The sequence below is a fragment of the Pogoniulus pusillus genome, chromosome Z (genome assembly GCF_015220805.1).
Source record: "Pogoniulus pusillus isolate bPogPus1 chromosome Z, bPogPus1.pri, whole genome shotgun sequence".
Classification (NCBI taxonomy): domain Eukaryota; kingdom Metazoa; phylum Chordata; class Aves; order Piciformes; family Lybiidae; genus Pogoniulus; species Pogoniulus pusillus.
The window spans coordinates 50691661-50706444 of NC_087309.1; the positions used below are offsets into that span (position 1 = coordinate 50691661).

Here is a 14784-nt window from a genome sequence, read left to right on the forward strand (position 1 = left end):
ATATTACATAAAATTTGCTGTTGGCTTCTGTCATTACCCTTATTTATTTTATTTGGTCTGAAAGTGTTGGGGTTTAAAAAATTAATGCAATTAGGAAAAAAAAAATCAAGTTTATTTTTGAAATGGTAATACTATGGCATTGGAAGCAACATGTTTATTAGGAGAGCTAATAAAATACCACTACCTTAAGCCTTGCATTTGATTCTTTTCTCCTTTTAGCTTCAAAGAGTTCATTTTGATAGTCCTGTGCAAGTTCCTCATCAATGTTTAGCAGCATTGCATTTGGGTTTCTCAGAGTTGCAATGGTTTGCTCAGCTATTCCCTTCTCAATAGCTTCATTAATTGCAATTACTGCTGCATGCACTAGAAGTAAAAACACAATCCTAAATTTCAAGATGCAAAACATTCAAACCCAGCACTGCTTTATCCAATTTACTTTAAACAAGTGTGCAATATGTATTCAACAATCTATATATTCCCTACAAACATCTCAGTCCTAAGCATCCCTCACACTGCAGCAACAAAAGCACTGTTTTCTATAGGTGGCACGTTGCTATCCATTTTGTTCTCTCCTTTCTCCCAGCTGGGAGCCACTGTTCTACTGACAAGAAACAAAACATGAAAAATAAAATGTACCTCAAGTCTTATGTCATTTAGAGGGCAGTTATATGCAGCATTTGAAAGACTATTTGGTAAATTCTCTATTAAAGCTGTTTTCATAGCTATAAAGATGTGAGTCATAAAAGTATTTTCTAAACTTACTGCATATCTGAAAGATAATACACAAGAATAAGGAAATTAAAAATTCATGAAACTTGCTCTCCAGAAAGGCTCCCTAGGTAGGGTGCAGTTAAGATTCCTTTCCTAACTAAGGATCTCCATGAGCAGCTAGGAGACCAGAAACAGTGATGTAATGGCTGTGATTGATGCCACAGAGCTAAAGAATGATGAGCAGATAGAGTGCCTGTTGGCAGAAGTCACAGGGCAGACCAACAAGAGTGACATACTGGTTGGAGTCTGTTACAAGCCACTCAACCAGGAAGAGAAGTTGGAGGTACTATTCTATAGACAGCTGCAGGATGTTTCAGGATCACCAGCCCTTGTTCTTGTAGGAGACTTTAACCTGCCAGATGTCTGCTGTGAAATTGACACAGCAGACGGGGCAGTCTACAAGGTTTTTAGAGCATATGGAGGACAGCTTCCTGACCCAGCTGGTGAGCCAGCCTACTGGCGTGAGGCTCTGCTCAAGCTGCTGTTTACGAATAGAGAAAGGCTGGTGGGAGCTGTGGTGGTCAGAGGCTGTCTGGGGTGCAGTGACCATGAAATAATAAAGCTTTCGACATTCAGTGAAGGTAGGAGAAGCATCCACACTGGACTTCCAGAGGGCAGACTTTGCTTAAGGAACTAACTGAGAGGGTACCTTGGGAAACAGCCCTTAAAAACAAAAAGGTCCAGCAAGGTTGGACCTACTTCAAGAAAGAAATCTTGAATGTGCAGGAATGGCTGTGCTGATGTGCCAAAGGCAGAGCTGGCAGGGACCAGCCTGGATGGATGAGAGACTTCTGAAGATATTAAGGGGAAAGAAAAGAGGGCATCTCACCTTTGGAAAGAGGGGGAGGGAACTTAGGAAAAACTTTAAAATGTGTCCAGGTCACATAGGATGAAAACTAGAGAGGCCAAAGCCCAGTTAGAACTTAGACTGGACACTGCAGTGAAAGATAATAAGAAATGTTTCTGTAAATAAATTAATGAGAAAAGAGGGGCAAGAAAAACCTCCACTCTCTGTTGGACAAGGAGGGGAATGTAGTAACTAGAGATGAGGAAAAGGCAGAGGTACTTGACACCTTCACTGCCAATAGTAAGACAGGTAGTCTTCAGGGCAGCTGCCTCCTGAGCTGGTAGGTGGGGTTGAGAAGAAGAACAGCTGCCCTGTAATCCAGGAGGAAGCAGTTAGGGACCTGTTGAACCTCTTGGATCCTCACAAGTCTATGGAACCAGATGGGATCCACCCTAGGGTGATAAGAGAGCTGGCAGATGAGTTCATCAAGCCACTCTCCATAATTTATTGACAGTCCTGGCTGGCCAGTGTGGTGCCCATCCACAAGAAGGGTTGGAAGGAGGATGCAGGAAATTACAGACCTGTCAGCCTGACCCCAGTGCCGTGCAAGACAATGGAACAGATCATCTTGAGTGCAATCATAGTGCACCTACAGGATGGACAAGGGATCAGACCCAGCCAGCATGGGTTAATGAGGGGCAGGTCCTGTTTGACCAACCTCATCTCTTTTTTATGATCAGGTTACGTGCTTGGTGGGTGTGGGGAAGGCTGTGGATGTAGTCTACTTGGACTTCACCAAGGTTTTTGACACTGTCTGCCATAGCAAACTGCTGGCAAAGCTCATAGCCCTTTGCTTGGACAGGGACATTCAGTGTCAGGCTAAGAACTGGATAGATGGCCAAGCCCAGGGAGTGGTGGCGAGTGGTGCCACATCCAGTTGACAGTCACTAGTGGTGTGCCCGGTCTTGTTTAACATGTTCACTGATGATCTTGACAAGGGGATTGAGTCCAGCATCAGTAAGTTTGCAGACAACAGCAAGTTGGGAGCAAGTCTTGATCCGTTAGAGGGTAGGAGAGCTTTGCAGAGGGACCTGGACAGGCTGGATGGGTGGGCACAGTTCAGTGCCATGAGTTTTAACAAGTCTAAGTGCCGGGTTCTGCATTTTGGCCACAACAATCCCATGCAGTGCTACAGGCTGCAGACAGAGTGACTAGAGTGCAGCCAGGCAGAGGGACCTAGGGGTACTGGTTGACAGATAACTGAGTACAAACCTGCAGTGTGCCCAGGTGACCAAGAAGACCAATGCCATCCTGGCGTGCATCAGGAATAGCGTGGCCAGCAGGAGCAGGGAAGTCATTCTGCCCCTGTACTCTGCACTGGTTAGGCCACTGTGCTGGTTTGAGGCTAATTATCATATTTTAATGAAAAAAATTAGATCATAGGCTGTGAAAAGAAAACAATGGTGATGTCTGCTTCATTCATAGGCTTGTTGAGATGTTTAAAAGCAAGAACACACAGACAAGACAGTGTGTGAGAGTCTCTATCTGTCGCAGTCAGTGCCTGTACTTTCCTTCCCGGGCTTTTGCTGTGTTATCCAACTAATTCTGCTTCTATCTCCCCTTGATGATCCTTCAAACTCACCTATGCACACCAGGCATACTCTGGGATAAGGTGGAGGGGTGGAAGGGTGGTTCAGAGCCCTTCCTGGGGACTGTGATTTCTGGGAGGGGTACTGTGTTTCTGTATTACTTTCTTTGACTTGTATATTTCTGCATATAGTTGTATATATTGTAAATATCTGCTTGCATTTTGTGCTAAGCTGTAAACATAAACCTTCATTCCTTAATTTCCAGCAGGCTGAGTCTATATTTCATAACACATGGGGGGAGGGGGAGGGGAGGCAGGGAATAACTCCAAAACCATCACAGCCACACCTGAGTACTGTGTCCAGTTCTGGGCCTCTCTATTTAAAAAAGATGATGAGGTGCCTGAGCATGTCCAGAGAAGGGCACCAAGGCTGGTGAGGGGGCTGGAGCAGAAGCCCTATGAGGAGTGGCTGAAGGGAGCTGGGGTTGTTCACCTTGGAGAAGAGGAGGCTCAGGGGAGACCTTACTGCTCTCTATAGCTACCTGAAAGCAGATTGTAGCCTGGTGGGGGTTAGTCTCTTCTGCCAGGCAACCAGTAACAGAACAAGAGGACAGCCTCAAACAGCACCACAGCAGGTTTAGGCTGGATAGTAGGAAGAAATCTTCACAGAAAGAGTGATTGGCCATTGGAACAGGCTGCCCTTAGAGGTGATGGAGTCACCATCACTGGATGTGTTTAAAAAGAGGCTGGATGAGGCACTTAGTGCCATGGTTTAGTCAATTAGAAGGTGTTGGGTGATGTGTTGGACTTGATCTTAAAGGTCCTTTTCAACCTGATGAATCCTGTGATTCTGTAATGGTCATTACTTCCGTTACCTGCAAAGCCATGGGATAGCAAATATCAAATGTGAAGAAAGAATACCCAAAGGGTTTTGCAGGGTTCCAAAGTGTTATTGCCACAAGATTCATCACAGCTATTGACCAGCTTAAGTATTAAGTCTTTTGTTTCAGAAAAGAAGGAAACTTCAATTACTTAAAAAGTGCTTGACTGAAAAGTTTTGAGAGTCAAAAAAGCTCTTTTCCCCACTGTGGTGGTGGGCCCCCACACTTTAGAAGTCACCCAGACTAGTCTCAGCTGGCTCTGGGAATATAAATGAAGCTATTTATTTACAGCTAGCACAATATGCAAGCAGATATTTACAGTATATACAGTTATAGACAGAAATATACAAATGAAAAGGTAATACAGAAACACAGCTCCCCTCCCAGAAACCTGAGTCCCCAGGAGGGGCTCTCAACCACCTCTGCACCTTCCCCCTGCCCCTCTCAACCTTACCCCAGTCCTAAGGAAGAACAGAGGTTCAGCCAAGAGGTTAAGAAGCAAAGGTGAGTGGCAGGTGAGGTTAAGGAGATGCAGCTCAGTCAAAGCCCAGCCAGAGAATGAAGTCAAAATGGCCAGAGTGTTATCTAATGTTTACATTCTTCTTCAGCGAGACTCTGAGGGAAGTAGACATCACCATTGTTTTCCTTTCACAGCCTATGGTCTAGTTTTTCTCACCACAACATTCTACCCTGCTTCAAACTAGCACACCCACACAGCAAACATATATGAACACACAAAAATCAAACCCACTTCTATCTGAATTACATGTAGAGTAATGGTTAAGACACTCCCTGGATATTTCCTGTAGACATTTGGCCCTGGGACCAGTCTAAATGCAAGATTTTTGTGACATCTACAATCTATCTGTACCTTCATGAGAAAGACACCCCCAACTACTGTCTAGAGGCAAAATAAAGGAGTCTGATTTCAGATAAATATTTATCTAGAGCTTACCCCAATGAAGAAACACATCACAACTCAACATTTATCACCACAGTAGCTTGTCTAGGTTTTACTTGCAGAAGAAACTTGCTTTGAAAGCCCTTAAGCTTTCTCTTTTCACATTGATGTATGCTACTGCTGACAGTGCATCAGGAATCATCAGCAGTGATTTAACTTCATCCTTTGCTTATTCCATTTTGGAAGCAGGGTGGTGGACTCCTCCTTCCATCAGGATCTCCACATCCCATCTCACTAGTGCATGAGGGTCCCCCTTAGCAGATGTTTCCTGTTCTGGAGCCAGACATGTTATCTACAGCACACTCTTTGCCCAGAAGGATAGAATAAGTTTCAGGAAACACTAATTCTCTATGGAACACCAAAAACACTTCAGAAACTAAAGGAAGCCCCCCACATACAATATAACAAGCTTTCAGAGAAGGAAGCCACAACACTTTAATCTTTGTGGAAGAAAGAAAGGAAGGAAGCTCCCTGGAAAAGTGCTTGGTAGTCACTGAATCTGTGTAAATTTGCTTAAAAAGGAGATGAAGTAGCCCGACTTCCAAAGGCAGTTATGTTAGGAACTAACTTTGCAGAAGCATGCACATATTAAAGGTGCTTCAAGACGTACATATGAATCAACATGAGGAAGTGTGTTTTAAGTTAGGGTCTGGAAATTTCAGCACATTACATAACAGCACGAATCAGCTTGCTTGAATTATGCTACTTTGCAAGGTTTAAAAAAGTTACAGTGGCATTTAATTATAATGAAGCTTTTATTCCCTCTACCTTCTGATACACAGAGTACAGTACTGTTGTGTTTTTTCATCACTGACTCTCTGTGCTATTGAGCATACTCAAAGACAGCCCTTCTGTCCTTCACTTTGCCTCTCTAAAGCAACCTGGAATTTTGAACAAAATAACCAAAGCTCAAGTATGGACTTAAGTGGACATATTTCATGTCACTTAACTTAAAACTTTTATTTATTTATATTAAATATATCCATTAATTCCAGAAAGAAAGCCAAATGGAGAAAACATTGACTTACAGATGGGCAGGTTTGGGCAGCAAAAAAAAGAAATCACCATTGTTTTTTTTGAGTGGGAGCTATTCACAGGATTGCAGCATGTTAGGGGTTGGAAGGCACCCAAACTGATCATCGAGTCCAACTCCCTGCCAGAGTAGGACCACACAATCTAGCACAGATCACAGAGGAATGCATCCAGACAGGCCTTGAAAGTCTCCAGAGAAGGAGACTCCACAATCTCTCTGGGGAGCCTGTTCCAGTGCTCTGTGATCCTTACAGTAAAGAAGTTCCCCCTTGTGTTGAGGTGGAACCTCCTGTGCTGCAACTTACACCCACTGCTCCTTGTCCTATCACAGGGAGCAAGGGAGAAGAGCCTGTCCCGCCCTGCCCTGACACCCAGCCCTCAGATGTTTATAAACATTTATTAAATACCCTCTCAACCTTCTCTTCTCCAGACCAAAAAGCCCCAGGTCCCTCCGCCTCTCCTCATAAGCCATGCCCTCCAGTCCCCTAATCATCCTTGTAGACCTCCGCTGGACCCTCTCCAGCAGATCCCTGTCCCTCAAACTAGGGATCCCAAAACTGGATGCACTATTCAAGATGAGGTCTCATTAGGGGAGAGTATAAAGGAAGGAGAACCTCCCTTGATCTGCTGGATACACTCTTCTTAACACGAGCCAGGATCCCATTGGCCTTCTTGGCAACAAGGGCACACTGCTGTGCCATGGTTAACTTGTTATCCACCAGGACTCCCAGGTCCCTCTCCAAAAGGCTGCTTTCCAGCAGATTACATCCCAACCTGTACTGATGCAGTTTATTATTCTTTCCCAAGTGCAGGACTCTGCGCTTGTTTTTGTTGAACCTCATTTGATTCCTCTGCGCCCGAAGACAGACTCAAAGGGATCATGACTGAGCATCAATCCCCCTAAAAAGCAAAAGCTTATTTGGGCACACCAGTAAGATGCACCCTCCAATGGGAGTTTTACTATGCTGTGAGTCACATGCCATCAATCAGACACATTTGCAAGCTGCCCATGGAGGCAAGTGGTTCCACTATGTCTGAGCTACCACACATGAAAGAGTCGTGTGTTTAGAATAGTGCCTCATGCTAGCAGCGGCCTTCTTGGGTGTCTGAAGAGAACAAGCCCATGATAAGAAGGAGGTGCAAAGAAGGCACTTTGCTCCCATTACCATTTCCACTGAAATCCCTATGATGCAGAGGTGTGCACAGAGCTCAGTTCATCATTCTAGAAAACCACTATCTACCAAAACTCTAAACCCAAGCCAAATGTTGTAGGAAATCTTTGTGTCTGGTAGTACTTCAAATAGTTCCATGAAGATGCTAAAAAAATCAGACTGCAGAAATTGTAAGGTGTCTTTTATGAACAACGCAACGTGATAGCAGGAGAACCTTGCTTGCTTTTCCTGTTACTTGTTAGGGGTGACAAAGTCAGTGAATTATAATACAGAAGATATTTTCATACCATTCTGTCAAATTACCAGGTAGGAAACAGAACAGGAGCTACACTTACATGCAGCTTCATCCACTGATAACTCACTGGCCAGAATCCCACCAATTTTACTGAACGATGGCATCTGTATACCGTATTTCTCTAACTCCTTTCGCATGTTGCTGATTTCCTCCTCTGTTCACATAAAAAGAAATGTTATCAGAATGAACACTTAAAGATTTCATTATGAATCATTAAACCTAAAAATATGGGTGCAATGCTTTTGAAAGTACTTGTGGATGGAGATTCTTAGCAGTTATTATACCCCGTTTTGAAGGAATCTAAGGTACGACAAGTACTCCATGTAAACTGACTCCCTCTGTCCTTCAGAGATTGACATTCCTTAACAATACCAACCTCCCATCTATTTAATTAGTGTATGTTCAGAACAACCTTGAAGGAGGAGAAAGTTCATAACAGAAAATATGTACAGTGTTAGCATATTTACTGGGTGAAGAAAACATGATCATATGATTAGATAAGCATTTCCTTACCTGTGAAGTCTACTTTTCCCAGAAGGTCCTGGATCTGTGGTGCTAGTCCTAGTTTGAACAGATACAAACTGCAAATAAGAAAATCAGAATTTAAACTCCTGCCTGTGTTTGAGGTTTCTACTTTCTGTGCAGAGAATACTGCATTTATGAAGCTTTGTCCTTTAACCTTTGACTTTCCTGGGCTGATACAGAACAAATTAACCATACAGTTTTCTTTATGGTGTATTTTTAAGTTCTACAGAAAGAGAAATGTTTTTTTGACTTGATGTTTCAGAGAAGCATCTTAAAGTGTGTCTCAGATTACAGGGCCTGTGTCAACAAAAAGAAGATAGTAAAAGAATATTTAATAAGCCAGTACTGGGAAAAAAAACAATATACAAATGCAGTTTAGCTGTGGCTCTATGTACTGTTTTGACTCATGTTCTTACATCCCTGCGATTAATAGCTGAAGACACACAAATCACTGACACCCTTCTTACTAACTATAGGTCAAAGTCTATCTAAGACTTTCTCAAATATATGTGTGCCATTAGCTATTTAGTTTCTGGAAAAGGAGAAAAGCTCTGTTTAAAATGCTATCCAGGAACTGATATTTTTCTTTCAGTAGGGCATGGAAAATATCTATTCTTGATATCCCTTGAATTCTGCAGTGCTGACTGAAAAAAAATGAGTAGTACATCCATTATTTTCTCAATATCTTCCAACTGCAAGGCATAGATTTATCTATAGAAGACTAGTGTTTCTATAGAATCATAGAATCAACCAGGTTGGAAGAGACCTCCAAGATCATCCACTCCAACGTAGCACCCTGCCCTATCCAATCAACTAGACCATGGCACTAAGTGCCTCATCCAGTCTTTTCTTCAACACCCCCAGAGACGGTGCCTCCACCACCTCCCTGGGCAGCCCATTCCAATGGGAAATCACTCTCTCTGTGAAGAACTTCTTCCTAATATCCAGCCTATACCTACCCTAGCACAACTTGAGACTGTATGATGTAACAAAGAAATTTAATAAACAAGTTTTGCATCCAGGGATCAAAAAGGTAGACTTCAAAAAGATGGTGTAAATAACACATTCCTCTAAGAGGGTTGTACTGCACCTGTGTTTTAAATGACTTCACCAAAGCTTCATACCTTGCAGATGTGTGTTGTGGCTTAAGTCTTTTTTTCCCCCACTTAGAGCAGCACATTCCCCTTTCTTTTGTTATTGGGGTTTTGGGTATTTTTGCTATTAGCAAATTAGAGAATGGGATTTCAAAGCAAAGTGTTTGTACCTGTCAGTTTTTTTTTAAAGCACCAAATCCAGGTTTCCTCTTTCCTGCCACGGCAGCTACTCCTCTGCCATTACCTAGCTGGACGCAACAGTGCATCTCATGTAGGTTGACAATGTCTTGACTGCTGAAACACCTGAAAATCATTGCCATTCCCACCCTTCACATTTCACAGTATCACAGTATCACCAAGGTTGGAAGAGACCTCACAGATCATCAAGTCCAACCCTTTACCACAGTGCCCAAGGCTAGACCATGGCACCAAGTGCCACATCCAACCTTGCCTTGAACTGCCCCAGGGACGACGACTCCACCACCTCCCCAGGCAGCCCATTCCAGTGCCTAATGACTCTCTCAGTGAAGAACTTTCTCCTCACCTCGAGCCGAAATTTCCCCTGGCGCAGCCTGAGGCTGTGTCCTCTTGTTCTGGAGCTGGCCACCTGAGAGAAGAGAGCAACCTCCTCCTGGCCACAACCACCCTTCAGGTAGTTGTAGACAGCAATAAGGTCACCCCTGAGCCTCCTCTTCTCCAGGCTAAACAACCCCAGCTCCCTAAGCCTCTCCTCGTAGGGCTTGTGCTCGAGGCCTCTCACCAGCCTCGTCGCCCTTCTCTGGACACGCTCAAGCATCTCAATGTCCCTCCTAAACTGGGGGGCCCAGAACTGAACACAGGACTCGAGGTGTGGTCTGACCAGTGCAGAGTACAGGGGCAGAATGACCTCCCTGCTCCTGCTGACCACACCATTCCTGATGCAGGCCAGGATGCCACTGGCTCTCTTGGCCACCTGGGCACACTGCTGGCTCATGTTCAGGCGGGTATCAATCAGCACCCCCAGATCCCTCTCTGTCTGGCTGCTCTCCAGCCACTCCGACCCCAGCCTGTATCTCTGCATGGGGTTGTTGTGGCCAAAGTGCAGCACCCTGCACTTGGAGCTATTGAACCCCATCCCATTGGCCTCTGCCCATCTGTACAGGCGGTCAAGGTCCCGCTGCAGAGCCCTTCTGCCCTCCAGCTCAGTCACATCTGCCCCCAGCTTAGTGTCATCTGCAAACTTGCTGATGACTGACTCCATGCCCTCATCCAGATCATCTATGAAGATGTTAAAGAGGATGGGGCCCAGCACTGATCCCTGAGGGACACCACTAGTGACTGGCTGCCAGCTGGATGTGGCACCATTCACCACCACTCTCTGGGTCCGGCCCTCCAGCCAGTTCCTAACCCAGCACAGAGTGTTACCATCCAAGCCATGGGCTGACAGCTTAGCCAGCAGTTTACTGTGGGGGACAGTGTCAAAGGCCTTGCTGAAGTCCAGATAGACCACATCCACAGGCCTCCCCACATCCACCAAGCGGGTCACCTGATCATAGAAGGAGATCGAAGCAGTTTGAAATGTGTGTTAGCTATAGCATGAAAAAATGCTATGTGACTGTAGTCATGAACCAGGTTCCTCTGTTACTCTGATGTGCCTGCCTGGCTTTCTCTGTGGGCTTTTAAAGGGATTTTACTTTGAAGTTTGTGACAGAGACACAGTTCTATCTGAAGCACTGAGTGTCATACAAATAGTTATGAAGATCTGTGGGATCACTGGGCTAGGCTGGCTCTTCTAGGAGCCACCATGAAGATAGAGACTGAACGGAGAGCATTACCTCCTGAATTCACTTTGTTCGCATAACTCACAACCACCAGGTGGTGCTAAAAATGTGCCTTGAGCCTTACAGGGACCACAAAGACAGTCCTCTGTACGAAGGCATAATTTCCCTTGAAATAGCTTGGTTACTGCATTTATAATGTAACTTAACTTCAAGCAGAGTGTCTTGAGGCTAAGAAAGCTGGATACGAGGCGTCAGGAGCATGGGAGGAACAAAGGAGAAAGGGCAGTTCGCAGGCAAATTTCCCTTTGTGTTGTCTGTGTAGAACTGCAGTTCCTGCCAGGCAGTTTCTCAGGTCCTGTTCTATGCTTAGCCCATGTATAACATGCCATAAAAAACATATCTGAAAATAGTGTGCGTTTTGTTAAGACATGTGCTTGTTATTCTTCTACTTCCTAGGAAAACAATGCCTTGAATCTGTCCAGCTTCAGAGGGATAGTTCGTCCAGGATGTAGCAGTGATCTGCTTGCAAAGATAATTTGAAAACTAAGTTTGTTGGGGGGAAGAGAGGAGATCTCAGAAGAAATGCTATTTGTGAACCACTGTTAACATTTTAATTCAGATGAAGATTTTCTTAACTACATTTACTTCAGAAACAAATGCTTAATGGCTTTCACAAGAATAGTAGTACAAGAAATAAGCCTTTGAAATTTGAGCATGTGCTCCAAAACTCATTAGAATTTTGTCATTTAGACCCAAAGGCTGCATATGGTGGTCATGCTAGAGGTGCAAAGGTGAAAAGCCTGCTTGCAATTGCTGTTTTCATAGAATCAACCAGGTTGGAAGAGATCTCCAAGATCATCCAGTCCAACCTAGCACCCAGCCCTAGCCAATTAACTAGACCATGGCACTAATTGCCTCATCCAGTCTTTTCTTGAACACCACTGGGGACGGCAACTCCACCTCCCTGGGCAGCCCATTCCAATGGTGAATCACTCTCTGTGAAGAACTTCCTCCTAACATCCAGCCTATACTCCTCCAGCACAACTTGAGACTGATCCCTGGGGAACACCTCTAGTGATTGGCTGCCAACTGGATGTGGCACCATTTACCACCACTCTCTGGGCCCAGCCAGTTCATAGAAGCCAGTTTCATAAAAACCTGTAATTGCTTCAGTTGGGAAAGATTTCTAAGTTCATCAAGTCCAACCATCAATCTAAGACCACCATGGCCATTAAACCACATCTCAAAGTGCCAAGTCCACACACTTCTTGAACACTTCCAAGGATGTTGGCCTAACCACCTTTTATTTACTTTTATGATGCTGTGATCCTGCACTCTGAGAACAACAGGAACATTGACTTTTCCAGGCTTAGTGAAGCCTGAATTTGTATTTGCTGGACAGGGCACTCTGACAGACCTTGAGAGCAGAGTGTGTGGGTCCACAGTGTAGAGCTGGTGGGGCAGACACCAGCAGGTCAGCAGTTCAACAGCATAAAGAGGACATAACTGGACTCCTGCAGCTCAGCGTTCCTCTGATGTGAGCCCCACTGGGAACACTGCAGACCAGGCAAGTGTCTTGTCCTTAATTCCCTTGGTTCCCAGACTGCTTTAAATGTTGGCTGTATGCCATTTCAATGCTGACATGTGAGTCTGATTTGAAGGACTGCAGCAAAGGACTTAGGACATGCGTTTTGGGAAAAAAGCATGGATATAGAAGTCAATAACTGTTTCCTCAGTTCTTGCATCCTGCATGGGATTCAAGCACAGGGCTCTACAATTCCACAGGAAAAATCATAAATTAAAACATCACAGGTCTGTTCCCCTCCAGTGTGGCATGACACGTTTGATAAGAAGTTTGTTTCTGAAAAATACCTTGTATGCACAGAGTTACAGCTTTGTGTTGATATGCAGCAAGGAAAAGTAATTTAGACAAGAAACTTGGAAATGAAAGTTGACACAACAGAGACTAATTGTGATACTGGCACAAATCCTGGGGCACATCAAGATGAATAAAGGAAAACTTCTACCAAAGGTAGATTGCAAAATTCCATTCAAGCTGAAAAGAGCTACTACTGCTATTGCAATGGTTAGGCAGATATTAAGAACATATCTAACTGATGGCCTAATTGTTCATGCAACATTGAAATGCACAGTTGATAAAGTCCTCCACACATGAGGAAGCAAATATTGCAGAGTCTCATTGTGTTCTTCCATCTCTTGCAAAACGTCTGAGCTGACCCATGATGTGGTCAGAGAGGCGTGCAGCCCACAATGTCAGTTGGTTAACATTAGAGCCCCACACATCTACTCAGGAAGTAATTTGAGGCTTGCACAAGACTCTTGCAGAACAGACTTTACTACCAAGTTTTAGGTGATATCTACCCTTAAACAGTCATGTTGATAATGTTCAGTTAATATTACAACCAGGCATAACAATATTAAGTGTCAGCACTTAGAATCATAGAATCAACCAGGTTGGAAGAGACCTCCAAGATCATCCACTCTCACCTAGCACCCAGCTCTATCCAGTCATCTACACCATGGCACTAAGTGCCTCATCCAGGCTTTTCCTGAGCACCGCCAGTGACAGCGACTCCACCACCTCCCTGGGCAGCCCATCCCAATGGGAAATCACTCTCTCTGCAAAGAACTTCCTCAAGTCCAAACACCCAGAATTTGAACGAAATATGTACCTTGGTGGCATGCCCTATTTCTTGGCAGTGAGTGTACACAGTGGAATGCAAGAGTGGATACATCTTTTCAAGGATAAGGCCTTAAACAAATTTCAATTACAGCATGTATACTTTCTTATATGTAGTCCTGGAGTAGATGGCATGCCTCTGAACACCATTAGGAATTTAGAAGAAAGTTTGGGCTGTAAGTTGATGATGTTCTTTGCAAGCTTAGTGCAGGAAATGATTTAGGATAGACACAAGAGTGAGGAGCTGTCTGCCAACACCACTGCCAAAATGGTTGGGCAGCATAAGGCAGACGTTCATTACCTTTTGTGCTAAATATCAAGACAACTCTTATGGCAGGACATAAAAAAACACCCCTTAAGTTCTGCCTTCAATAGCATAGTCGAAGCCTTCATACATTCAATTTGCTCGGAACACTAAGATCTTGGGAAGTGTTTTTACATGATTGATCTCAGTATACAGTAGTTTCCCTTGAGACAGAAAGACGTCAGGTTCATCGTAGGTTTCACCCTGATCCACATGTCTGCCCTATGGTTATACTAACATTTTGCTAAGTTTTTGCACCTTTATTTGGTTTCTGTTTCTGCATGTGTTTTGGAATGGTGCGTGCATTTTGCAAAAGGGGAATATCTGCACTGCATTCAGTAATCTTCCACTTTTATTTTGGCAAATAATTTGAGCAATAATCCTGACAAAGTTAGATTTTTGTCTCCAGCTTTACACTAATGAACTCGTAAATCCTGAGAGAATTTGATATACTAGTTGTCCTAAAGCCATTTCAAGACTTACATTCCCAGGACTGGCATTTTGTGTTAACTTTTGCCCCCATCGCAATTTACCTTAGAGCGTGAATGCAGTAGATCATCCTTGGGATGTTTTTCCTGTCGTAGACATCTGTAGTTTCTGGATAAAAGATCTAAAAAACAAAGAGCACACAGTTAGGGAGAAGACATTCATGTGACCAGGAAAGTAATAAAAAAAAAAAAAAAAAGAACTCTCTGCAAACCATAACTTAAACTGATAGAACTTCAGCTGTCACGTCTATACAGTTATGAATCAAGTCTTTTCTGACGTTATTTCATCAGTAGTTCTCATATGGAAAAAATGAATACAGCATAAAAGGTACTTAATAGGAGGCAAGAGGGTAAGATAAGCAGACAGCATTTCAGCAAGGTTTTTAGAAAAGTGTTTTCAGCACAAGCTCAGGCAGTAAGCAGGA

At 43.9% G+C, this 14784-nt stretch overlaps 1 protein-coding gene across 1 annotated transcript in view; it reads right to left on the reverse strand.

Annotated features, from left to right (window-relative positions):
• Positions 1 to 14784, reverse strand: part of IQGAP2 (IQ motif containing GTPase activating protein 2) — a 144925-nt gene that overhangs the window by 52566 nt on the left and 77575 nt on the right. The window contains exons 5-8 of the mRNA XM_064176455.1: positions 14405 to 14481; positions 8001 to 8068; positions 7528 to 7641; positions 185 to 363 (exon numbers count right to left, since the gene is read on the reverse strand). Of these exons, the coding sequence (XP_064032525.1) occupies positions 185 to 363; positions 7528 to 7641; positions 8001 to 8068; positions 14405 to 14481 (438 nt within the window). The remainder of the gene's footprint in view (positions 1 to 184; positions 364 to 7527; positions 7642 to 8000; positions 8069 to 14404; positions 14482 to 14784) is intronic.